Raw genomic sequence first — 27,991 nt, 5'->3', positions numbered from 1 at the left:
GCTAAGCTATCCCCAAAAGTAAGAGAGAAATTAGGGAGTTCCTGTGTGGCCCAGCAATAATGAATCTGACTAGTATCCATGAGGATGCAGGTTCAATCCCTGGCCTCGCTCAGTGGGTTAAGGATCCAGTATTGCTGTCAGCTGTGGTATAGGTCATAGATGCCACTTGGATCTCATGTTGTGTAGGCCAGCAGGTGTAGCTTCTATTTGACTCCTAGCCTGGGAACTTCCATATGCCATGGGTGCAGCCCTAAAAAAAGGGGGGGAGAAATTAAAACATTTCCAGATAAATAGAAGCTGAGGGAGTTTTTTACCACTACACCTGTCCTGTGAAAATGTTCAAGGGCGTCCTACAGGTTGGATGAAATGGCACTAGACAGTAGCTTGAAACTCTATTTTAAAAAACAGATAAAGAAGGTGTGGTATATATACACAATGGAATACTTCTCAGCCATAAAAAGAATGAAACTTTGCCATTTGCAGCGACATGGACGGACTTGGAGGGAATTATGCTAAGTGAAATAAGTCAGACCGAAAGACAAATATGGTCTGATTATATGTGGACTCTAAAAAAATACAGCAAACTAGTGAATATAACAAATAAAAAGAAGACTCACAGATACAGAAAACAAACTGTATCTGTGGTTACCAGCGGGAAGAGGGCAGGGAGGAGGGGCAAGGGAGGGGAAGGGGAGAAGGAGGTACTAACTGTTAGGTACAAAACAGGCAAGAAGGAAACACTGCACAACATTAGGAATATGGCAAGTATTTTATAATAAGAGGAGTACAACTTTTAAAAATTGCAAATCACTATACTGCACACCTGTAACTTACATAATATGGTATATCAATTATAAATCCATTTAAAAAACTAACTTCAAAAAACTCAGGAAAGGTGGAGTTCCCATCGAGGCTCAGTGGTTAGCAAACCCGACTAGTGTCCATGAGGATGTGGGTTCGATCCCTGGCCTTGCTCAGTGGGTTGAGGATCTGGCATTGCCCATGAGCTATAATGTGGCTACACAGACGTGGCTTGGATCCCATGTTGCTGTGGCTGTGGTGTAGGCCTGCAGCTATAGCTCTGATTGGACCCCTAGCCTAGGAACCTCCATATGCTGTGGGTGTGGCCCTAAAAAGGAAAAAAAGGCAGAAAACCACCTCAGTAAAGGTAATACACAGTTGACTATAAAAGCTAGTACAGGTGACCTTTGAACTCTATGTGTTTGAACTGCCCAGGTGCCTTTATATGTCAATTTTTTTTTCAATAAATACATACTTCTGTACCACCCAATCCATGGTTGGCTGAATCCCGGGGTTGGAACCACAGATACAAAGGACAACTGTAAAGTTAGACTCAGATTTTGGACACTGTGTAGGGTTGGTGTCCCCAGTGCCTGGAGTATTCAAGGTCAAGTGTGTTGTTGTAACAATGGTCTGTGAGCTCACATTTTGTTTTCGACACACTTTAAGAGACTAATACATTCTAAAAAAGCAAGTAGGAATCAAAGACCTAGTATGACTGTAATTTTGGTTTGTAACTCCATATTTTATTTTCTACGTAATTTAAGAGATCAAGTGGGAAAAAAATTATAAAATAAGTAAATAAATAAATAAAATTTAAAAAAGAGATCAATGTATTTTTTAAATTACTAATTTATGTTTTTAAAACACAGTGTTTAAAGATGTTATTCTGTGGCATCAACAACTAAAAGGAACAGGGCCAGTCATGCAAAGGAGCACAGGTTTTGTGTTATCAAAGTTAAACTGGTATAAATCCAAATTAGAGTGTTATAACTTTATGATGTTAAACACAATCCCCATGGTAACCACAAAGAAAACAGCTGTAGAACACACACAAGAAGGAAATGAGAAAGGAACTTAAAAGTTTCGCTAAAAAAAAGGGAGTTCCCTTCGTGGCTCAACAGAAACGAACCCAACTAGTATCCATGAGGACGCAGGTTCAATCCCCGGCCTTGCTCAGTGGGTTAAGACTCTGGCATTGCTGTGAGCTGTGGTGCAGGTCACAGACGTGGCTTGGATCTGGTGTTGCTGTGGCTGTGGTGTAGGCAGGGAGCTACAGCTCTGATTCAATTCCTAGCCTGGAAACTTCCCATATGCCGTGGCTGCAGCCCTAAAAAGACAAAAAAAAAAAAAAAAGTTTCAATACAAAAAAAATCAACTAAACACAAAAGGAGACAGTACTGCAGGAAATGAAGGATAAAAAATCTATAAGGCATAGGGAAAACAAATAGCACAATGACAGAAACAAATCTCTCCTTGCCAGAAGTAAAAGGAAGAAAATTCTGAAATATGCCACCACGCGGACGAACCTTGCCAACCACAAAGAGACAAGTGCTCATTGATTCCACTGTTTGTTTGTTTGTTTGTTTGTTTGTTTATTAAGGCCATGCCTGTGGCATATGGAAGCTCCTGGGCTAGGGGTTGAATGGGAGCTGCTGCTCTCGGCCTACGCCACAGCCACAAGAATGAAGGACCCAAGCAGTGTGTGTGACCCACACCACAGCTCACGGCAACGCCAGATCCTTAACCCACTGAACAAGGCCATGGACTGATCCTGCATCCTCATGGATACTAGTCAGGTTCTTAACCTGCTGAGCCAAAACAGCAACTCCACTACTTATTTAGAGGAGTCAAAATGACAGAGACAGAAGGCAGAATGGCAGCTGCCAGGGGCTGGGGGGAGATGGAATGGGGAGTATTTAATGAGTATAGAGTTTCTGTTTTGCAAGATGAAGAGAGCCCTGGAGAAGGATAATGGTGATGGATGCACAGCAAGATGAATGTACTTAATGCCACTGAGCTACACACCTAAAAGTGGTTAAGATGGTAATTTTTATGTTATGTGTATATTACAAAAGTAAAAATGGGAAAAAATGCACACCAAAACTTATCACCCATGTTCAGCATTATTTATAACCAAAAAGTGGAACCCTGATGTTCATCAACTGAAGAATAAATTTAAAACATGGTTGGAGTTCCCTGGTGGCAGGCAGGTTAAGGATCTAGCATTGTCACTACAGTGGTGCGGGTTCAATCCCTGGCCCCAGGGGGACATTTTTTCTTTTCTTTTTTTATCTTTTTAGGGCCATACACAGCATGTAGAAATTCCCAGGCTAGGGGTCAAATCAGAGCTGTAACTGCTGGCCTACACCACAGCCACAGCAACATGGAATCTGAGCTGCATCTGTAACCTATACCATAGCTCACAGCTATGCCAGATCCTTAACCCACTGAGCTAGTTCAGGGAGTGAACCCGCAATCTCATGGACATTAGGTTCGTTACTACTGAGCCTTGATAGGAACTCCTAGGCCAGTGAACTTTCACATGCTGCAGTGCAGCAAAAAAATAATAAATAAATAAATAAAATGTGGTGTGTACATATTAGGGAATATTATTCAGCCATACAAAAGGAATGAAGCCCAGATACATGCTATGGTATGGATCAAATTTGAACACATGCTAAATGAAAGAAGCCAGACACAAAAGGCCACATGCTGTGTGATCCCATTTATATAAAATACTCAAAATAGGAAGTTCCCATCATGGCTCAGTGGGTTAAGAATCCATCTAGTATCCATGAGGATGCAGGTTCAGTCCCTGGCCTCACTCAGTGGGTTAAGGACTTGGCATTGCTGAGAGCTATGTTGTAGCTCACAGACAAAGCTCAGATCCGGTGTTGCTATGGCTGTGCTGTAGGCTGGCAGCTGTAGCTCCAACTGGCCCCCTAGCCTGGGAACCTCCATATGTTTTGGGTGCTGCCCTAAAAAGCAAAACAAAACAAAACAAAACAAAACAAAAAACAAACCTCAAAATAGGCAAATCCATATTCATCTAGGGCTGGAGAGTGGGATGCTGGGGGGAGGCAGGGGGAGTGGGAAATGCTAATGGGCAGAAGGTTTCATTAGGGAGAGATGAAAATGTTCTAAAATTCAATTGGGTTTATAGTTGCACAACTCTATAAATACAGGAAAACCTACTGTCTGCACACTCCTAACAGGTGAACTTTACAGTATGTAAATTATATGCCAAGGAAGGTGTTGGGAAAAGCACGACCAGAAAAGAAAAAGGTGAAATAAAGACATTTTTGGAAAAGAAGGCATGCTACAGTGTGTCTCCAGCAATACCACACTGAAGCAAGTGTTAAGGGATGAGACTATGGTCTCAGATGGAAGCTTGCAGTTGTGGCAGGAAGGGAGGGCAGTACCCATGTGGGTGAACCTAAACACAGACAAGATGAGCAGACCTTCTGGATTTTCACCATGCACGGCTGGCACGAATGTGCATGCCCTCCTTTCCTGGCCCCACAAGGCTTCATTTCCTTCCAGCCTGGCACCTTTGCAGGTGTTATTCCCTCTACCCGAATGCTCTTCCCTGCGCTCAAGCTCCACTTTGTTGTTAGCAGCTCCCACTCCTCCTTCAGGCATTAGCCTCACTTCCACATCCCTGAGGGGTCTGATGGGATGAGCCAGCACCTCCCACAATGCACGGTGAGAAGCCCACGATGCACATTCTTTTCACAGCACTTACCAGTTCTCATTACCTCTCTGTTTGCACGGTTCTGGGATCTGGTTCCCCTTTATAGATGTAAAGCCTGCTTACCTCCCCTGTGAACTTAATCAATTTTTCCTGTTCTTGGGGAGAAGGATGAAAATAAACTGTGACTTAACTATTGTTCCCTAGTGAGTCACACCAGGATCTGCCTGTACCTTTTTTTAGAAAAATAAATTTCATGTTACTGAGGCAATGGCATGTGTAAGGCTCGCAAAGTTCCTGTGAGAAATCTCTGTTCAAAAACCATGCCAGCTTTATTGCCTCCTGATAGATACCCTTATCCTCAAGAGCAGAGGACTAGACCTCTGCTCCCACCCCAAGGCGGCAGGGGCGTTGGCACCGGACATTTCCATGCCCACTTCTCGAGGGTGCCAGGGGACCTCCTGCCATTCAGAGTAGATACCTTTGTGTGTGTGCAAAACCCTCCTCCGTCCACCATTGGGAAAGGACCAGGAGGGGAAAGGTAGGTCCACTCTGACATACGGGAGACGAGAAAGCACAGAACTCATGCAGAAACCAACCCACACACCTATGGTCAACTTATCTGCGACAAAGGAGGCAAGACTATCCAATGGTAAAGAGACAGTCTCTGCAGCAAGCGGTGCTGGGAAAGCTGGACAGCTGCATGTAAATCCATGAAACCAGAACACACCCTCATGCTAAATGGCTTAAAGACTTGAGCATAGGACATGACACCATCAAACCCCTTGAAGGAGCATAGCCACAAAAGCATCCTTTGATATAAACTGCACCAGTGCTTTCTTAGGTCAGTCTCCTAAAGCAATAGAAATAAAAACAAAAAGAAACATATGGGGCCTAACCAAACTTTTAAGCTTTTGCAAAGCCAAGAAAACCCTAACCAAAACCATAAGACAACCTATGGACTGGGAAAAAATACTTGCAAATGATGTGACCAGTAAGGGCTTAATCTCCAAAATATACGAACAATTCATACAACTTAACGACAACAAATCCAATCAAAAAATGGGCAGAAGACCTACAAAAGATTTCTCCAAAGAAGATCGATGGCCAATTGGCACATGAAAAGATGCTCAACATCACTAATTATCAGAGAAATGCAAATCAAAACTATAATGAGGTATCACCTCACACTGGTCAGACTGGCATCATTAACAAATATACAAATAACAAATACTGGAGAGGATGTGGAGAAAAGGGAACCCTCCTGCACTGTTGGTGGGAAAGTAAAGTGGTGCAGCCACTATGGAAAATACTACACATGTTCCTTTAAAAAGCTAAAAATGGAATTGCCATATGATCCAGCAATCCCACTCGTGGGCCTATAGCTGGAGAAAACTAATTCAAAAAGATACATGCATCCCAATGTTTGTAGCAATTGTATTTACAATACATGCATCCCAATGTTTGTAGCAATTGTATTTACAATACATGCATCCCAATGTTTATAGCAATTCTATTTACAATAGGCAAGACATGGAAGCAACCTAAATGTCCATCATCAGATGAATGGATAAAATAGAGAATACTACTCAGCTACAAAAAAGAATGAAATAATGCCATATGCAGCAACATGGATGGACCTAGGGTTTATCATACTAAATGAAGTAAATCAGACAAAGACAAATATCATATGATATCACTTCTATATGAAATCTAAAATATGACCCACATGAACGTATTTATGAAACAGAAACAGACTCACAGACATAGAAAACAATCTCATGGTTACCAAAGGCGGAAGGGTAGGATACATTAGGAATTTGGGATTAACATATACACACTACTATGTATAAAATAGATAAACAAGGACCTGCATTATAGCACAGGGAAATATATTCAATATCCTGTAATAAATCTTAATGGAAAAGAATATGAAAAAGAATATACACACACATGTATATAACTGAATCATTGTGCTATATACCAGAAACCAAGACAACACTGTAAATCAACTATACTGCAATAAATTCTTTTTTTAAAAAAGCAAATAAATGGGATGAGCAAAGGGCTGAGAGCTGAGAACTCAGACACTGGGTCATAGCACCTGCAGGATAGTGGGAGAGGGGAGCCAAGAACTTACTGGGAGGTCATTTTCCTAGAAACCTGAAATTGACTGTCTTATTAAACAATTAAATCTAGGCTTGGCCTAGAGAGGTGAGTCATCCCCTATCTGGCTAAGGATGTGGACCTTGAAGACTAATCCTTGAGAACAGGGAACATGGACCAGCATGGTACTGCCACACAGGAGGTGCTCAATAAAGACTGTTGAAGGAATGAATGAATGAACCAGAGGCACTTATCGGACAAAGGACTCATCTTGTGATAAAACTGAGACAACATCAACTACCCAATCAGTTCCAAAGGCCACCTTGCCCTCAATATCTTGGGGACAGACTTCCTTCAAAATCAAAGATTTAGCTAAATGACGTGGAGCTGAAGTTCAATGACTTTTGGGAGTCAAGGTACAGGGGTGCAGAGGAGTTCTCTGTTCCAGAAACTCCACTCCCATCCTTGGACTTCCCTTAGGTCATGGGCTGAGCAGGGACAGTGAGGTCATCCAGAGAGAACCAAGCAAAGGGCCACACCTTGCTGGGCTGTTTCTTTGCAGAGAAAAAAAAAATGGAGCTTCATTCAAACAAACTCAATCATCCTCAAGACACACAGTTTATCAGCATATAAATAGTATCTCATGTAAAAAAAACCTATACCATTTTTTGAAACTTATGTAACGGCTGACTGTGTGGCTGTCAGAGTCCTTGTGAATGGGCACATTGGTAAGTCATATAGCTGCCAATGCAGAGCATGTGTATATACCATATATGCCATACGTGTGGGCACATGCACACACATGCCCACACATGAACCCCTGCCCATACATGCAGCCTACACCTACATGAATGCCCCTAGACAAAACTCATGTCTCAGAAAGCATGACAGCTTTCACGGGAGTTACATCTTTTCACTCATACAGAAGCAAATTTCTTCAAATGAGATTTGAAAACTGTTAGTTTAGACATGTTCAGGTTATTAGAATAAAGAAACCTATTAGAGACTTTTGCAAAACCATCATTTAAAAAGCATGTAAGCGTCAGAGCTTCAAACTGCTCAACCTCAGAAACTGCATTTGCATAATTCCTGGGAAAACAGATTCTAGTGCTGGGGTATCTTGCCAAGATGCGATCTAACTCTGAAACTCTCCATCTCAGAGCGAGAGCTGTAAATCGGGTTGATTGCTTCACACAGGACAAATGGACCCGGAGCCCAGGGCCCGGCGCAGCTTGATGAGGGCTGTCTGGTTTGTTTTTAACTTCATGAGTTTACTGAGGTAATGAACTCCCCTCCCCCTTCTTTCTGCATATACACCAAAAATAATGACATGAAGAAAGTTCTGACGCCTTAATTTATCTAGGATGTTCCATATGTGATTGGCATTTCTGCAGCACAGCAGATGCAGAGCTAAGTTTTTTTTTTTTTTTAATTAGGAAGTCATGCTCCAAAGCCTATTAATAAGGAAATATCACACCACCACTCTATTCTGGTCCGTTCAAAATAGGCAGCACCAGACACTGAGGTTGACTAATTGTAAGTAAAAAGAACTATATGAAACAGTAACAATGCTGGTGACTTCCGTGCAATAGGGCTTCGTGCGGTACAAAGGCCTGTGTTCACAAGGAGTCCTTCAGTTGTTGGGTTCCTGTCTCCAGTTATCAAAAGAAGAGGCTTGGGAATTGGACTGTCTGCCCAAGGCCCCCAGTGTCCCCCACACTGACAGATGTGTGTGCTGAAGCTGCAACATCTGATTCCCAAGACCAGCCACCCCAGTCCAGGTGATGTAGGGATGTGACCATTACCTGGGGTGACAGAGGCTGCCATACTGGAGTTTTCTAATGGTGCACAAGACATGCAATTTGTTTATATATATTTGCAAATGAATTTATCCCATAGCGCCACTGCCCTCTGGACAATCATAACAGAATCAAAATACACCAAGAGCAAAACATTTTCCAGGGATGAGGTCACCTGCAGCAGGGCGAGGTGGCCTGCAGGTCCACTGGCCTCTGCTCCAAAGGAACTTGGGCAAGTCACCTACCTGCATGAGTCTGTCACTTGAGAACAAGCCCTTTGGCATTATGCTAAATGAAATCCGTCAGGAAGAGAAAGACAAATACTGTATGACCTCGCTTACATGTGGAATAGAAAAAAAAAATGCAACAAACCAGTGAATATAACAAAAAAGAAGCAGATTCAGATACAGAGAACAAATGCGTGGTTACCATGGAGAAAGAGAAGGAGGGAGGGGCAATATAGGGGGAGGGAAATAAGAGGTACAAACTCTTAGGTATAAAACAAGCTACAAAGATACACTGAACAACACAGGGAATAGAGACAATATTTCATAATAACTATAAATGGAGCATAACCTTAAAAAACTGTGAATCACTATATTGTATACCTATAACATATAATAATGTCAGCAACTATATTTCAATTAAAAATAAATTTTAAAAAAACAAGCTCTTTGGTGCTGATCTTCAGTTATAGGAATAATTGTGTTTTTTTTTGGGGGGGGGGTTATGCCCTCAGCATGTGGAAGTTGCCAGGCCAGGAAGTGAACCCAAGCTGTGCCAGTGACCCAAGCCACGGCAGTGACAAACTGGATCCTTAACCTACCGAGCCTTTAGAGAACTCCCTACTAATGGTCTTATACGTTGCCCTCCTCTGCCTTCACTCCCTGCAAAGTACAGAGACTATATGGATCCGACATATGTGGATCCCTGTGGATCCGACATAGAGGCGTGGGATATTCAGAGAAAAATGCTATCTCCCAGTCCTCTTTCCTGTTCCTTCTCCCTTCCTTTCATTCCCCACCCTGCTCACCTTAGCCCGCTGCTCTCCTCTAGTTCAATATATGAATATGTCACTAAGACAATAAAATGTTTTTGTCCCAGAAATCACACAATTCAAGGAGATATATGATATATAAATAATACTATCTGTAAGGAAGGGGATCATAAATGACAATGGACATTGAAAGCCTAACCTTGGGCTTCAGGAGCTGGTGGTCACGGCCAGACCCCCCCACCCGCACAGCCCCCTCCGCCTCTCCCACCACCCTCAGCTCTCAGAGGCCCACCTGGGCTCAGGCCTGATGCACTGGTAAAAGGCTGCCATCTTCATGAATGTGGAGGGGGCCTCCGGCACTTTCATCCTCCTGGAGAAGGGCGGGCCTTTCCTGTGCTCCCTAAAGGGGCTTTGGGCCCTCAGGACACCCCCCAGGTGCTGACTGAGAGCCTCATTCCCTGGCCCCGAGGAAGCGGGGCTTCCGCCACCTCCTGCAGCTGCGCAGGTCCCTGGGCAGGTGTGCAGCACAGCGCGGTGGAAGCTCAGAAACACACGAACTTCCTTCTTTCACTTCATCCACGTGGACAGCAGGGTGGGGCTGGAGCCACACCTGCCTCTCTGTGAGTAGAGCCTGGTTGCTGGGGGTGGAAAGTGACAAGCCCGGGCTTTGCCTTCCTGTGCTCCCCTCAGGGGTGGGCAGAGGGCAAGTATTTCCCCATCTTAGCCAGGCCCCGGGGCCCTGGGGCCACAGCCACTCCCGCACGTTCGCTCCTTGGCTCTGGCTTTCTTGTCATTCAACCTTAAAGTTCCGGCATGTTGCCGAGGGTCCCAGACATGTTTTGTGAACTACTCTCCTGGGAGCTTTCAAATGCTCCTTTCAGTTGGCACCTGCTAAGCCATTCACTGTGGCAGCGACAGAGTTCCAGCACTCCCTGCTGGGGGATGGCACCTGGCAGGTGCACAGACCACGCCCCCTGCTGGACAGAAAGCTGCCTCCCTGATGACGTCCTCTCTGATGACCCGCAGCTGCCGCTTCAGAATAATAGACTTCTGCAGCCCCAGCATCGCAACTCCACCTGACTCAAGATCACCCAAGGTCTAGACGCTGCTAACCAGACAGTCAGCAGTTTCCAGGCAACATCTGGAGGATTGACAGAAGGCTCTGGAGAACAGGTGTGATTTGGTATTACTAAAACCAAAGAGCAGGCAGGCAGCAAGGGTGACTTCTGAAGATGGTTCTAAAAGAGTCCTAGCTTGCTCTTCTGTTTTCCAAAATGCTATCCCTATCTATCTATCTATCTATCTATCTATCTATCTATCTATCTATCTATCTATCTATCTACCTACCTACCTACCTACCTACCTACCTTCCTACCTACCTACCTACCTGTCTAAAGTTCTGGTCAAATGGTTTAAATAGTAAAGAATAACCAATGTAGGGAGTTCCTGTTGTGGCTCAGTGGGTTAAGAACCCAACTAGTATCCATGAGATGCAGGTTTGATCCCTGACCTTGCTCAGTGGGTTAAGGATCTAGCGTTGCTATGAGCTGCAACATAGGTCGAAGATACGGCTCAGATCCGTCATGGCTGTGGCCGGCAGCTGCAGCTCTGATTTGATCCCTATCCTGGGAACTTCCATATGTCACAGGTGTGGCCCTAAAAACAAAAACAAACAAACAAACAAAAAAAGAATCGTGTTACACAAAAACATTGATTGAGAAGGGAGAATGCCCAGGATACACTGCAAGATGGAAACGCACGCTGCAACAGCCCTTCTACAGGGAATGCACATCCCAGCATCCAAAGGGCTTGCTAAACATGGATTCTTCAGTAAGTCTCAGGTGAGGCCCCAGACTCCGGCATTTTGATGGGCCCACACACTCCTGTTGTGCAACTCTGTTGGTGGACAACTCTGTACTGCTAACAAGCTCCTGCAGGACACCGATTTATGGCCCATGGACCCTCTTTCGAGAGCATCATGCTATAAAATGGTGTTGCCATCCCCCTGCATTTTTTTTAAACAAGTTTCTTAATGCATAAAAGGAATACAGGAAGGGCCATAAGATGATGTGATCTGCAGTTATTTCCAGGTCATGAAATGAGATGTATTTTATTTTATATATATTTTTTCTTTTTAGGGCTGCACCCGCAGCATATGGAAGTTCTTGGGCCAGGGGTTGAAGTGGAGTTGTAGCTCACAGCCTACACCACAGCCCCACAACACTGGATCCAAGCCGCTAAGTTGAGTTCTTAACCTGCTGAGCCATAACAGGAACTTCTGGAATGAGGTATAAACATTCTCTCTGCACTTTTCTAAGTTTTGTAAATTTTCTGATTGAACCAGTATTCTGTTCACAATTAGGAGCACCTCCAACAGTTTCTCTTAAACACAAGGCAGTGTGCTGTAAACGGGCTGGGACTTGGGACCCTGGAGTTGCAGTTTCATTCCTTTTCCTCTGAGTCTCGGTTTCCTAACCTGGAAAACCTGTGGAATGGCCAGGTGCCAGCCTGGGAGCAGATCCTAAGTGTGAGGTTCTGCCTGGTGCCTGGCACACAGCATCTCAGCCCTGTCAGGCCCTGTTCCCTCCACTGTGGGAAACAAGAGCTTGAATCTGTGACAGCGGTTTCTGTCATTTTCCCAAGGTACTTCTGCATTTGCCTCCCCACTGACAGCACATCACTTCTGTGACAAAGAGTTGGAGGAGAAAGCGTCACTGTGGAGCTTAACTAGGAAGGTGAGCAACTTGCCCAAGGTCAATGCCAGTGTCTCCAGGGGCTTCTGTCCCAGGACGCATGCAGCTTCCCCTCACTACCTCTGACAACCCCCTCGTACCCCCCACACTGATATACACACAGGACCAGTCTGCTGTGCTTTGGCCCCAGGGCAGGAACGGTCCCCTGAGCTGAAGTGGCCTGGGACAGAGATGCAGAACCAGGTCTCCACCAAGTATCAGGCAGGGGGAGACCCCCACCCTCGTTCCACTTGGCCCACCCATGCCTCTACTGGGCCTGCTACAGTCCTCGCTCCTTCCTAGGATTTTAAAAACATCACGATGTGCTTTTCCTCATATAACACATGGGACTGTTTATACACTGAGAGATGAGATGGTGAAGTCGTCACCCGTGGTGAATTCTTGTCAGCTGCAAAGGCAGTCAAACCCCAAATTTTGGCCCCAAAGCCTAAGGGAGCACCTGTATTACTTAGAGTGGCTTCTTACAAGGGTCAGAAATGAGTGAGACAACTTCCAAACATTCCCTCTGGTGTATGTTGTTCAGAGTTAACCTTGACAAGTAGCACCTGCCACTTAGGTGGCCTTTATTGGCTTAATATCCCAACAGGACATTATAACAAGTACAACATCCATCATGAGTTACACTGCTATTTAACAACAACAACAAAACCCCCCAAATAAAATGAAAATGGAAAGAATAGCCATAGGTCAAGTGGCCACACTGACAGCTGTTCACAGTTTCTTCCCAGTTAATTGAAACTCTGAGGAAACGTGAAAATGAGAAAAACACTGGTAGGCAGCACCCTAGCTGGGAGTTAGCGGGCGCTGCTGGGCTGCCTCCCCAGCTCAGGCCACACGCAGCCACAGCCGGCCACCCTCCTGACTCTGGGGATGCAAAGAAGTCACCTGGCTGTAAGAAGGCAGGTCCCTGCTGTCTGAGAAGGAGGGAAGAGGGGAAGGTACCAGATGGCAGGGAGAGCAGGAGCAAGGGGAGCAAGGCTGGAAGAGGCAGCTGGTGGGTACCAGGCGGAATTGTGCCTGAGGAACTGTGGGGCCTGAGGATTAATGCACAGACGCACATGATTCCTCACCAAGGGTCCCTGGGCAATAGTTCGCTGCAGCTGCAGACAGAAATCAAGAGGTGTCACAGAGGAGTTCCCACCATGGCACAGTGAGTTAAGAACACAACTGCAGCATTTTGGGTTGCTGGGGAGGCACAGATTTGATCCCCAGCCCCGTGCAGGGGGTTAAAGGATCTGGTGTTGCTGCAGCTGCAGCTTTGAATTCAGTCCCTGGTTCCTGGAACTTCCATATGCCAAGAGTGTGGCAAGAAAGAAAGAAAGAAAAAAAAAAAGAAAAGAAAAAAAGGGAAGAAAAGGAAAAAAAAAAAAGAAGTGCCACACAGAGCCAGGGTCTACATTTATGTGTAACTGGGTCATCTTGCTGTGCAGTAGAAAATTGACAGAACACTGTAAACCAGCTATAATGGAAAAAATAAAAATCATTATAATAAAAAGATAAACATGACAGTGTAAGGGAAGAATAAATCTGACTCCATATTAGATGTTTCCTTTATTTTACCATTTGTGTTCTACTGCTTTTGCTGCAAATTAAATCATGTTGCCTATAGCCTGAACTACAAAGAACAGCCCATTCTCGAGGCTCTGACCTTTAAAGGTGTAAGACTTTCCTATTCCGTATAGAGATAAAAAGTTACAGAACAGAGAATAACATTTGTGTTGAAGGTTTACAGGAACATCATGACCTGACTTAGGTGGGCAGCTGCAAAAACAAAGGATTCTGACACCAGTAAGTTTGCAACAACCAGCCGCATTCCGTCCGCTTTTAGTATAAAAGAAGCCTGAATTCTAACTCAGGAAAGCTGGTTCTTTGGGACACTAGTCTGCCAGCTTCTCCATCTGCTGGCTGTCAGGATAAAATTAACTATTCTTTGCCTCCAACGACTTGTTTCTCATTTTACTGGCCTGTCGTGCAGGAAGCAGTTTGAGGCTGGACTCTTGTAAAAACAGAAGCCAGGAGCTAATGAACTGCACTTTCACCCCTGATGGGCTGGCCCTTCAGCCAAGGATTTGCCTGGTGAGCCTGCATGACGCTGTGTATGTCACCACGTATATATGGCCTGGATGCCCACTCACTTGCCTCTTGGTCAACTCCCAAATTTCCCATCAGCCAGCTTGACCCCAGGCTAAGCCATAAAGCCCCAAACTTGGCGTCCTGTACTTGGGAGCAAAAGCCAGTGTGCTCCAGGGAATCTCCCTGACCTAGCGAGAGTTGAGGAACCCATAAAACCACTGAAAACAAATTGTTGGTATATACGTACAGGTCTGCCATTATTTTAATTGAGTAAAAACATAGTTGACGTTATTTCAATAACTGCATAGGTCTAAAATCATCTTGCTAGTTTAGCAAATAAAAGAGTATTAACTTAGTTTTCATTTTAACTTAAAAAACTGTTTAAATAACCAATACACTAACCATAGCTTCTGCTTTCCCTGCTGCTTCATTTTATCACCACAAGGAAAGGTAAAAGGTTCGGCAGAATGGCAACAACAGACATACGTGCTGCCAGCTTCCTATCACCTGCCATCAGCAGACATCAGTAATCAACCACCGCATCACTCTCAGAACCTCTCACCACACAGTACTCCAAGCAGCTACTCTGCCAGTTGCTTGGAGCAGCACTTGGCTAGTAGTCTGCCAACAGTGCTGGCAGAAACAGCAATAAGTCTGCAGAGCCTCGTTCTGGCCTTCTCTACCACTAACCAGCTGCTAACCAGCTGAGTAGCTCAGGACAAATCACTTCCCTCTCTGGGCTCCCATCTCGTTTATGACATGAGTGATTTGGACTCTGATATCTGAAAGTCTTATCAGATGACTTTGGAAAAATAAAGGTTAGTAAAACTGGCCTAGACGTCTTTTTCTGGGAAGATGCTTTCGTTAGCCAGGTTAGACATGTTTGAGCTGAGAAGGACATATATTGAAAATATATTTTAAAAATCTAGTTGTCAGTATGTTGCTTGTTTGTGATCCAGAAAAACAGTGGCAATAGTTATATCACAGAAGGCCCCTCCCCCACCCCCACACCGACACAGCCACCCTGACCCTCTGCGCACTGGCTTCCCCAGGTACCTCTGCCCCATCCTCGTCCCAAGAAGTCTCTGTGCTGACTGGACACCCTGCATCCTTCCTCTGAGCCCCTGGCCACTCACGTTACTTTGTAAACGTCTCCCCTTCTGGAGTTTGAGCTTCTTACTTTTCTTCTTTCTTTCTTTCTTTCTTTCTTTCTTTCTTTATTTTTTGCTTTTTAGGGCCACACCTGCGACATATGGAAGTTCCCAGGCTAGGGGTTGAATCGGAGCTACAGCTGCTGGCCTACACCACAGCCACAGCAATGTGGAATCCACGCTGTGTCTGTGAACCACACCACAGCTCTCGGCAACACCTGATCCTTAACCCACTGAGCAAGGCCGGGGATTGAACCTGCATCCCCATAGATCCTAGTTGGGTTTGCTAACTGCTGAGACATGAAGGGAACTCTGAGTCTGAGCTTCTTGAAGGCAGAGACAAGCTCGTTTCATCTCTGTAGCCCTGATAACTACACGCAGTAGACTGAGTGAGCCTCATCGTCTGCGCTTATAAGACCCAAGGGCAGAAATCACTTTTAGTAAGGCTGTTGTTTTTGTTAAGTTTCTCTGAAACTCCTAAGGAAAAAATATTCGCGAATAGTTGATTCTGTTTGAGCCATTTGGTAAGATTCCCTGACAAAGTGATCCTGTGTGATTCAGATGTGGGGGTTGGTTGGGTTTGACATAAATATCTCCCTATTTTGTAATTTGGAGACATCACATTTGGAGAGTGAGGACATGGAGCACTATGAACACACATTTGGCTCATGATGTGAAGACATCTAATATTCCAAATTATTCCAGCCTCTTGGTATTTTAAAGACCTCAGGAAAGCAGCCAAGTTCCCATTTTCTTACATACTGCCGTGAGGGAGGCACAGTATATAAAAGCCCAACACCAACTGGCACTTAATGGGTTATAGCTGCATTGTCTCATGGGTTAGAGGTGCAGTCAGTCAGACTGCAGAGTCTTTGAGAACAATGCCAATTAATTTGCTTATTTCTGTATGTTCCAAGGAGCTGAGCATACAGCAGGTGCTTAATACATGCATACTGATTAATACAATGCAACATATAAATCATCTGCGCAGAAAGCACTGGGCACAGTAGTCAGTAGGGCTGCACCCTGAATCCCTTAGTTGCTGATGTACAGAGGAAAGCAGGCTGTGTAGATCAGGCAGGATCTTGAGAATAAGTGGGGATACCAGGGATTTCTCATGCTGTACCTTCTAGTAAGCCAAAGCATGATGCTGGCGGCAACTTACATGTGCCAAGAACTGCTGTAAATATTTCACATACATTTACTCCTTAAATGTTAGCTGAATGGGGTTGTACGAGCGTTACATCCAAGCCAGGCAACACCGAGTCGTTCGTCAAAGAAGGAGCATCCCCAGGTGGCGGTTGGCAAACCTGTGAGGCACCAGCACTGGCGCGGGGCAGAGGGTGGAGCCCGGCAGGTCTGCTGGCTGCCTGCCCTGGGTGGTCCTCTGCCATCTCCACTGAGTCAATTTTCTCCCCAAGGGCAAGGGGACTACAGCTAGATATGACCCAGAAGGGCAGCGCTGAGCACTTGATAGACACTCTGTGGTGCTGGGCACTCTAGCAGGTGCGCCAGGTAACCCCAAGGCCAAGTCAGACACATGCACCGCCAGGCAAGGGAGGAAAGCACCTGCCCATCCAACTCGGCCCTTTGTAGCAAAAACCTGTGAGTGCTCTGCTTACTGACTGGAGGCGCTGACAGGCTGACCAACCTGGGGCACCTGTGCCTCACCTGCCCGTCAGCCCACCCTCGGGAAGGCTGTCAGCGCTACTGCAGGCAGGGTGTTGGGGGAGCCTGGGACAGCCCAGTAGGATGATGGGATTTCAGACGGTGAGCACAGGTCTGTGCAGATGTGTTCACCTGCCAGGGGATGTTCCACTGCCACTCAGAGTGCAGCCGAGGGACCAGCAGCTCAGCACCTCCGGGAGTTATTTAGATGTGCAGACTCTCAGATTCTCCCCAGACCTGGGGTCTCAGAATCTGCCCTGGATCAAGGTCCCCAGGTGATGCCTCTGCAGGTTAAAGGTTGAGAACCACTGCTTTAGACCAGCTGTTCTCGACCCTGGTCGCACATCAGAATCCCCTGGGAGCCTCAAAATCTCCTGCCTCTCAGCTCATACCCCAGCCCAATTGCGGCTGTGGGTGCCAGATGACTTCAAGTACAGCCTTGGTAAAGAACCACCGTTCTCCAGCTCTGAGTGTGGCCCCGCATGTCAGCAGGTGAGCCTTCGACTGGGGCACCTGCAGGGATGGTTGCCAGGTGTAAGGACACGGTGGTCAGCCACAAGGACAAAGAACTGCCACCAGCTTGGTGCCTGCACCATCCAGGCAATGGAAGCCTGCATGGCCCCCAGCACGTCCTGGTCTGTGACATGCATCACCGGCTCGGAGAGAGGGCTCATCACCTAGGTCCAGCCTCTTCTGAGAGGTGCCTCTGACAACACAGGCTTAGGGTCACCCCAAAAGGTCCACCCACTAATTGTGGCTGGGCTGCACCAGAAGGGCTGGACAACTGGAGTTTCAGGGAAGGGGCAGGGTGCTGTCCCTGGAGCCAGGTGGGAACAGGAGGGGTGACCGATCCAGAGCACATGCTTCTGAGCTCAGTGCTACTGTCTTTGAACCAAAAGGTTTTCTTTTGAGTCCCTGAAGATCAAACAAAGGAGAACCAAGGGACTGCAGCCTCCCAGGAATGGGAACCCACTCAGTGGAGAGGGGGTTAAAGATCATTTAGACTACAGGTCACTTGAACTTGGTGGCAGAGACAGTGACTCATTCCTGGACATTACTGAGCAAAGGAGGTCACTACTCTTCCAACTGACCCAAGACAGGAGCTACAGACATGGCCCTGGCCCAAGCTGGTCGATGTAGTTCCATCTCCTGGAAAGAGTGGTTGCTTCAGGAAGAGCTGAGTGACTCATCTCAGGCCAAGGAGAGTGAGGCTCAAGGCTTCTATGGAAATGCTGAAAGAGGGTATTTCTTTTCTGCTGGGTCTGGGAGGATGGGAGATTAGAGAGGAAAGGAGCACCAAGATATGAAGAGGAAAAGCAAAGCACCTGGAGGCTCTGTTAGAGTCCTGGATCTAGCTATTCCTGAAGTCAGCTATCAGAGATTTTTCCAGTTACCCAAGCTACAGAGTCTTTCTATTTTTTTAAAAAAAAGCCAAACAAGCCTTTACAAGCTTTATTTGCAAAAGAAAGAGTCCCAACTAATTCCCTGAACAAACAGGGGCAGTATGAGTGACATCGAACCATTTGAACCCTCTGGAGCTGCCCGGATATGCTTTGTTTGGTTCTAGTTTTAGATCTTTAGGACAAAGGGGTTTAGCTGCACCCAGGACAGGCTGGGGCAAACAAAAAGGCAGGTATCATTAAAGGAAGAGTGTTCATTGCAGATTTACACAGGGCAGAGGGGCAACCCCTCTGTATCCGAGTCACCTTTGAACAGCTCAGTAACCAGCAAAATAAGCCAAGTCCAAGTTCCACTTCCTGCACATTCCCAGTGTCCTCTGATGGCCTTGCTTCTTCCATTAGGTGGGAAACAATCTGGCAAAGGATGAATGGCTGAGGCTTTAGAAGAAGACAGAGCCAGGTGGGACCAGGTAGTGGCAGCCAAGGCCCTTGGGTGGGAAGGCTAATGAGAGGTTCAGGACAGCCTGCCTTAGATGTGTCACGTGCATCCTCAGCCCCAGGGAGAGCAGAGTGGCAGAAGGACTCCTGGGCTCCAGGGGAGGCCTGGGTGGAGCAGTTCACCAAACTCAAAAGGACCACAACTAGAGAAGACTCAACGCCAAGCCAGAGAGACCGGCGCAGAGGCAGGGGGGATGGAGGTCTCGATGGACTGGATGGATGGCCCCGAGCGCCAGTGGCGTTTCTCCCACCCAGACCCCATGCACCACAGTCCACCTCCCAGGACTGGGGTGTGGCCCACTGGGTGCTGAGGCCTGGAAGGAACACCATGCCAGCTGAGATTAAGACTGGTGGCCATGCACCCTGGGGGCTCAGGGCGGAAATGAAGCTGAGTTGTTGAAAAACCAAGTTCTTTCTTGGGCACCTACCTGGGGGGCCTGAGACCAGCACGTGGGGAGTCGGCCTGGGGCTTGGCTGACAGCAGATACACAGTTCCCACTGGCCCCTGACCACCAGGCGAAGAGCACATCTGTGCACTAACACAGACACAGCTTGTGGGGCCAACCAGAGGTGATAAAATCCTACGCCAGAGAGAGGGATAAACCCGGCCCTGAGCAGAACAGGAAGAACCCTGTGTTGCTGTCTGCGCAGGAGCCCCAGGTGTCACTTACCAGCCAGGCCTGGGTCCTCATCTGTCACAGGACCTGCCAAGCAAACCCGGATGAGATGATGTAATGCGTAAGGAGGATGGAACTAGTGGGAAGGCTTGCTGCTCGCCGTTATTTTTGGCATCTCTCAGAACGGAGCACATGGCGCCCCCACACACCACCTCCACACAAGGCCTGCTCTGGCAGTCCCGTCCCCAATGCGCAGCAAGGTGGAAACAGTGCACCCACAGGAGCCGGTCTGTGGCTGGGGAGCAGCCCGTGCTCAGCGAGAGGAGCCACAGACCCACAGGTGCCCCATCCGCCCAGAGACACGGGGCCAGCAGAGGGCGTGAGGGGACTGTGGGTTAAAACCCGGTACCAAGGAGGCCCTGGAAGCACAGAGCCAACACCTGCACCTTCCTGCCCGGATGAGCAGCCCTGAGTCCCAGAGAAGAGAGGGGCGAGAGGGGGGAGGTGGAGGAGAGAGAACAGTTAAGATGGTAAGGCTGGACGGGAACCCCACCTTCATCCTTGGAAGCCGGCCAGCTTGGCCATGCTGCCTTGACATTCTTGGCCCACCCCCACAATCCCACCCTGCTTCAGTGGGAAGAGGGAGACATGACGATCATCTCATCACCATTTGACCCCCACGTGTAGGCACCCGCAAAATGGGAGGATGAATATGGACTCTCCTGAGAGTAAAGCAGATGCTGTGCCCTGTCCTCAAAACCTGGAAACAGAGGCCCACTAGGTTGGGCACAGGAAGGGTAGGGAGAGGGTGCCTGGTACAGAAACAGGGGCCCACTAGGGTGTGGGGAGGATGTGTGCATCCATGGCACTTAGGGGTCTGTTCCACCAGAAGGAAGTTCAAGTTCAAGCACACAGCCCGTGATTTATGAAGACAATGCAGTCAAGACAGGGACTGAAATCTGCCGTCGGGGTCGACTTATCAGCAACTGTAAAAGGGCAGGAGATGGGTGGCTCGGGTACTGCGGCATCTTAACTCTAGACCTCGGTACCACTGCCCTGTACCAGGGCTGGTTTAAAGGCCTCTTTTCCTTTCTGCCAAGGAGCTGCTAACCCAGAAAAGCGACAAGACTGGGAAGAGAAATCCCATTTTTTTTAAATGATAAGATACACAGCAGCTACATTTTTAAGGTTCCTCAGCAGGAATAAATAACAGCCGAGAGCCATAATGATGCTATGAGAAGAATGTTTATAGTTCAGAATGAGAGAATTACAAAAATATGATTGATAGGGTGCAGTAAGAATTTTTAAAAATTAACTCAGTGAAGCCGCGTAAGAAAGAATTGCGCATGTGGATGAAAATATGGCCTCTAGAAGCTCCGAATTTCAGAGGTGGGAAAACTGGAGCTTTCACTTGCAACCGACTGTTTTTCAAGCCACGGAACTGAGGCTGACAGGTTCTGAAACTTGCCCCAGGACATGATGGATTAGTGGCAAAAGCCAGCTCTCTTAGCCAACCAAATGTGATGATGCCAAACAGCCGATGTAACTCTAAACACTTCTAATAACAAAACCGTAAGCAAATGACATTGGCCAGAATGGGGGAATAAGAATCTCCAAAACAAAAAACAAACAAATAAAATCTCTTCTCCAGAAAAGCAATGAAAAAGACTGGCAAAAAAAAAAAAGGTTAGAATCAACTTTGCCAGAACTCTAGAAATTAACCAAAGCCTTCAGTGCTCCATGGAGATTCCATTGCATATCTCATCTCAGCACAGTGAACACTGTGGCATTTTCTCTTGCTTTATCCCAACCATCTGCTGTCCAGTTCCTTAGTAGCTTTGAAAAGCAAGAGATTTACAATTACTCTGTAAAGAAGTAGCCCAGCAGCCACCAGAGGGAGAAGAAGTGAGGTGAAGTGTCTTCAAAGCTCCATTTCCAGAGACTTGTCATTGTTTAACCTACTTAGTGGTTCCCTGGAAAACCTCAGCTGCAAGGATTTTGAAAAAGCCCAGTTGGACCTGAGTCAGAGCTTGCTCAGTACGAAAAGCTTTCCTCCAAAAGGCAAATATTTAACTTCACTGAGGTAAGTGGATAACAGTTGGAACAAACAACAGACTAATTAAAATGCTTAAAAGGAAAAGCCCAACATATTCCTGGGAAGCTAGAAGATCACAGGTAGGGCTCTGCTCATACTTAGGAAAGACCTGAGAAGGCCCTATACTCTCACCTTTGGCTGACCTTGAGGTTCTGTGCAAGTAGGAAGTGAGGGTTTAAGCAGAGTTGACCACTGCCTGTCAAAGTGCCCCAATATGCCCTTGAGCAAAGACCGGGAGGATGACTGATTTAAAATGTTTAAGAACATCTCTGTCTACCAGCCAGAATGGCCATCATCCAAAAGTCTACAAACAATAAGTGCCAGAGAGGGTGTGAAGAAAAAAGAACCCTCTTACACTGTTGGTGGGATTGTAAATTGGTGCAACCACTGTGGAAAACAGTATGGAGATTCCTCAGAAAACTAAAAATAGAACTACCATTTGATCCAGCAATCCCACTCCTGGGCATCTATCCAGAGAAAACCACGCCTCGCAAAGACACATGTACTCCGATGTTCATTGCAGCACTATGTGCAATAGCCAAGACATGGAAACAACTTAAATGTCCATCAACAGAGGAGTGGATCAAGAAGATGTGGTATATATACACAATGGAATATTACTCAGCCATTAAAATGAATGAAATACCAGCATTTTTAGCAACATGGATGGACCTAGAAATTATCATGCTAAGTGAAATCAGCCATACAATGAGAAACCAATATCAAATGCTTTCACTGACATGTGGAACTTGAAAAAGGGGCAGACTGAACTTCTTTGCAGAACAGATGCTAACTCACAGACATTGAAAAACTCACCGTCTCCGGAGGAGACAGTTTGGGGGGTGGGGGGATGTGCTTGGGTTATGGGATGGAAATCCTGTGAAATTGGATTGTAATGATCATTATGTAACTACAGATGTGATAAATTCATTTGAGTAATAATAAAAAAAAGAACATCTCTGTCCAATCATTAGCTCACCAAGGCAGAGACTTCAGGGGCCACTCATGACAAAACATACAGACTTTATAGAACTGGTTCAGAAAAGTCAATAGACAAATGACAACAACAACAAATGCTGGGAGTCAGGAGACACTGTTGCCACATTATATATTTAAATGTACATATATATTCCACAAATAATATACATATTCAACAAATAAAATATATATTTGACAAAATGTTACAAAACATACAAAGAAACAAAAAGTGGGATCCATATACAGGAAACCCCGATGTTGGACTTGTGTGACATAGAACTGAAGTCAGCTATTTAAAATATGTTCAAAGAACCAAGAAACCATGTATAAGCAAAGAGTGAGAATGATGTCTCACCAAATATACAATATGAATAAAGAGACAGAAATTATAAAAGAGGGAACCAATAGAAATTCTGGAGTGAAAAGTATAATAACCAAATTTTTTTTAAATGTCCAGAAGGATTCAATATCAGATTTAAAATGAAAGATTCCGTGAACTTGAAGACCTACCAATTGAGATTAACCAGCCTGAGAAACAGAAAGAGATACAATGGAGAAAAATAAACATCATTCAGCATATCAACATACACATATTAGGAATCTCAGGAGGAGAGGAGAGAATGGTGCAGAAAGAATATTTGAAGACTAGCTGAATACTTCCAAAATATGAGGCAACATTAATCTACACATCCAAGAAGTTCAACAAACTCCAAAAAGGATAAACTCAAAAGAGATCCACACCAGGGCACGTCATAAACAAACTGTCAATGACAAGAGAAAATCTTGAAAGGATTCTTACCCTACAAAGGATCCACCATAGGATTACTGGCTGATTTCTCATTAGAACCCACAAGGCCAGAAAGCAATGGACTGAACTATTTGAAATCCAAAAGCAAAAGATTGTAAATGAAGAATACTAGATCCAGCACACTACTCTTCAACAATGGAAGAAGGCGGAACAACTCTTAACAGGTACAGAGTTTCCTTCTGGAGTGGAAAAAATGTTTTGGAACTAGATAGAGGTGGTGAATGTACCAAATGCCACTTAATTGTTCACTTTAAAATGGTTAACTTTATGTTATAGGAATTTCACCTCAATTTCTAAAACTGAAGGAAAAATAAGACAAATTAAGACTTCCCACAGAGCTCCCAACATGACTCGGTGGTTAATGAACCTGACTAATATCCATGAGGACACAGGTTCAATCCCTGGCCTCGCTTAGTGGGTTAAGGATCCAGCGTTACCGTGAGCCGTGGCGTAGGTCGCAGACATGGCTCGGATCCCACATTGCTGTGGCTGTGGTATAGGTCAGCAGCTATAGCTCTGATTCAACCCCTAGCCTAGGAACCTCCATAGTCTGTGGATAAAGCCCTAAAAAAACAAAAGGAAAAAAAAAAACGAAACTTCCCAGATAAAAAAAAACTGAGAGAAATTGTCACTAGCAAACCTGTCCTACAGGAAATACCAATAGGCACTAGAGAGTAATTCAAAACCACATGAAAAAATTGAGTACCAGTAAAGGGAATTATATAGGTAAATATAAAACCAGTATAAAGATATTATTGTTTGTAACTCCTTTTCCTTCTAATTTAAAAGACAGTTGTACAAAGCAATAACTATAAATATAGGTTAATGAGCATATGGTTTATGAAAATATAATTTATATAATAACAACAGCACAGAAAAGGAGGGAGAAATGGAGTTATATAAAAGAAAATTTGTATACACTATTGAAATTAAGTTGGTATTAATCTGATCTAGATTGTTATAAATTAAAATTGTAATGCCCAAGGGTAACTACTAAGAAAGTAAATCCCCCCCCAAAGGTAAAGAAATGACAAGGGAATTTAAACAGTACACTAGAAAACATCTACTAACACAAAAGGAGGCAGCAATGGAGGAAGAGAGGAACAGAAAAGGCTTAAGACACATAGAAACCAAAGACCAAAATGGCTCATGTAAATCCCACCTTATTAGTAATCACATTAAATGAAAATGGGTTAAACACTCCAAACAAAAAAGAAAAACTGAAAAAATGGATTAAAAAATAACACCCCCCCAAAAAATCCAAATACATGCTATCTACAAGAGATACACTTTATTTTTATTTTTTTGTCTTTTTTTTTTTTTTTTTTGCTATTTCTTTGGGCCGCTCCCTCGTCATATGGAGGTTCCCAGGCTAGGGGTCGAATCGGAGCTGTAGCCACTGGCCTACGCCAGAGCCACAGCAACGCGGGATCTGAGCCTCGTCTGCAACCTACACCACAGCTCACGGCAACGCCAGATCCTTAACCCACTGAGCAAGGGCAGGGACCGAACCCGCAACCTCATGGTTCCTAGTCGGATTCGTTAACCACTGTGCCACGACAGGAACTCCGAGATACACTTTAAATACGGACCTACTGTATAGCACAGGGAAATTTACTCAATACGGTATAATAACCTATATGGGGAAAAAATCTGAAAAGGAATGGATGTATGTATTTGTATAACTGATTTACTATGCTGTACACCTGAAATTAACACAACTTTATAAGTCAACTATACTGCAATAAAAATTTTTTTAAATTGGGCTATTAAAAAAAGACACAAATAGGTTGAAAGTAAATGGGAAAAGACATACCATGCAAACAGTACCCAAAACAGAGCTGGAGAGGTTATATTCATTTCAGACAAAATAGAGCTCAAGACAAAAATTACTAGAGACAAAATGGGAAATTATATAATGATAACAGGGTCAATCAATGAAAATTTAATAATTATACACACATATGCACCCAATAACAGAGCTCCGAGATATATGCAGCAAAATAACAGAACTGAAGAAACAGACAAGTAGGCAGTAATAGCTGATGCCTTCAATGCTCCATTTCAATAATTACAGAACACCAGACATAAGATTGACAAGGAAATAGAAGACTTGAAAAACATGATAAATCAACTAGACTTAACAGACACAGAAAATTTCTTAGGCCATAAAACATCCTTGATACATTTAAAAAGATTAAAATTATACTAAGTATATTCTCCAACCACAATAGAATTCAATTAGAAATCAATGAGAAGGAAATTTGGGAGATGCACAAATATGTGGAAATTAAGTAACCAATAGGTCAAAGAAAAAAAAAATCACAAGAGACATTAGAAAATACTGAGATCAATTAAAACAAAAACTTATGGATGCAGCTTAAGCAGTACTTCCAAGGAAATTTATAGCTGTCCATACCTATACTAAAAAGAAGAAAATCTCAAATCAACTGCCTAATGTTCCATCTTAAGAAATTAGAAAAAGCAGAACAAAACAAAACAAACAAAAAAGTTTTCATTGTGGTGCAATGGAAACAAATCTGACTAGGAACCATGAGGTTGCAGGTTCCATCCTTGGCCTCGCTCAGTGAGCTAAGGATCTGGCATTGCTGTGAGCTATGGTGTAGGCCAGCAGCTACAGCTCTGATTAGACCCCTAGCCTGGGAACCTCCATATGCCACGGGTGCAGCCCTAAAAAGCAAAAAACCAAAAACAACAACAACAACAAAAAGAAATTAGAAAAGGCACAAACTGAAATTGAAGGCAAGCAGAAAGAAAAAATAACAAAGATTAGAGAAGAAATGAATGAAACTGAGAATAGAAAAGCAATAGAGAAAATCAACAAAACCAAAAATTGGTTCTTTGAAAACATCAACAAAATTGACAAACCTTTAACTTGGACTGACCAAGAGAAAAGCAGAAAAGACTCAAATCACTAAAATCAAGAATGAAAGAGGAGCCATCACCACTGACCTTACATTAGTGCACATGATCATAAAGGAATTCCGTGAAACAACTGCATGTCAACAAACTAGAGAACCTAGATGAAACGAACATATTCCTAAAAAGACACAAACTACCAACACTAATTCAAGAAGAAATCATTAAATGACCCATTACAATTAAAGAGACTGAATTAGGAATTTTGAAACCTTCCACAAAGAAAAGCCCAGGGCCAAATGGCTTCACTGGTGAATTCCACCAAATGTTTAAAGAAAATTACAAATGGATTGTAGTTTCTTTTGGGAGTGATGAAAATGTTCTGGAATTGGATTGTGGAGGATGTCCTAGGTGTTCCCATAGTACACTTTCCTCTCGTTAGCCAGGGACCAGCTGGACCTGGGGAAGGTTCTGGTCTGTATTTGCAGACTCAGTTCTGCAGGCTGCCAGATGGTAGTTTTCTTCTTTCTGATACCTTCCCACTGGTGGGTGGAGCTGGGTCTTGGCTCCCTGGTGGGCGGGGCCATGTAGAAGGTGTCCTATGTGGTTAATGAACCCAATTGGCATCCATGCGGATGTGGCCTGATCCCAGGCCTTGCTCAGTGGGTTAGGGATCTGGTGCTGCCATGAGCCAGGGTGTAGGTCACAGATTCGGCTCAGATCTGGTGCTGCTGTGGCTGTGGCCTGTAGCTGCAACTCCAAATTCAACCCCTGGGCTGGGAGCTTGCATATGCCATGAGTGTGGTCCCCCAAAAAAGTCCAGGAGTCCCATTGTTGTAACTATACTAGACTGCTTTTGTTTTGCTTCTCCCCCTACTTTTAAAGTAACTGAGATATAATGCACATATCTCAAAACAAGGTTGTGAGCCATCCCGCATGGTTGTGGCTGTGGCCAATGCAACCCCTAGCCAGGTAACTGAGTGGGGGCTTCCATGGGGCCCTTCCTGGTACAGACTCCTCCCCCACCCCCAATGCCCACCTTCATTTTTTTGTGTGTGTCTTTTTAGGACCACACCCACAGCACATGGAAGTTCTCAGGCTAGGGTTTGAATTGGAGATGTAGCCGCTGGCCTACACCACAGCCACAGCAACGTCAGATCCAAGCCATGTCTGCAACCTACACCACAGTGGATCCCTAACCCACTGATTGAGGCCAGGGATCAAACCCACATCCTCATGGATACCAGTCAGGTTCATTACCGCTGAGTCATGATGGAAACTCCCATGGATTTTTTTTTTTTTCATTTGTAAAGTTGAACACTATTTGAAAGTTGAATGGGAATCACAAGTCCCTTCCTTTTCTTTTTTTCAATCCTAAAAGTAGGTGGCTTCTTATTTCATCTCTGCCAAACCTTTTCTACACTGTGAAAGCTTTCAATAAGGTTGAAGACATGAGTCATGCCAAGAGAAAATATATGCAACACATATAAGAAAGGGAACATGTACCCTTGATTTATAAAGAGCTCTTACAAAGCAATATGAAAAATACAAACACTCCATTGAAAAGTGGGCAGAGGACATGTAACAATTCACATGATAGGAATTAGCCAGTAAGTGTATAAAAAATAGCCTCACGAATTACTAAATGTAACAGTAAGACTCCTGGAAATTTT

At 44.8% G+C, this 27,991-nt stretch overlaps 1 protein-coding gene across 9 annotated transcripts in view; it reads right to left on the bottom strand.

Moving 5' to 3' along the window:
• The window catches only part of CRACDL (CRACD like), a 138,505-nt gene that overhangs the window by 64,827 nt on the left and 45,687 nt on the right, over positions 1 to 27,991 (bottom strand). For 3 of the 9 annotated variants that reach the window (XM_021087215.2, XM_021087226.2, XM_021087228.2), the window contains exon 1: positions 9,690 to 9,945. The exons of 5 other annotated variants lie outside the window; for them this stretch is intronic. In XM_021087215.2, the coding sequence (XP_020942874.1) occupies positions 9,690 to 9,763 (74 nt within the window). In that variant the 5' untranslated portion in view covers positions 9,764 to 9,945. Of the gene's footprint in view, positions 1 to 9,689; positions 9,947 to 27,991 lie in introns of those variants that run through there. One more of the 9 variants, XM_021087214.2, reaches the window with a different exon arrangement.

Source organism: Sus scrofa, chromosome 3 (assembly GCF_054392235.1).
Source record: "Sus scrofa isolate SSC_HxYL_T2T_F1_AM1 chromosome 3, Sscrofa_HxYL_maternal_Yorkshire_Landrace_v2.0, whole genome shotgun sequence".
Taxonomy (NCBI): domain Eukaryota; kingdom Metazoa; phylum Chordata; class Mammalia; order Artiodactyla; family Suidae; genus Sus; species Sus scrofa.
Note: the sequence above shows the minus strand (reverse complement) of the source record. Positions and strands in the feature narration are given on the sequence as shown.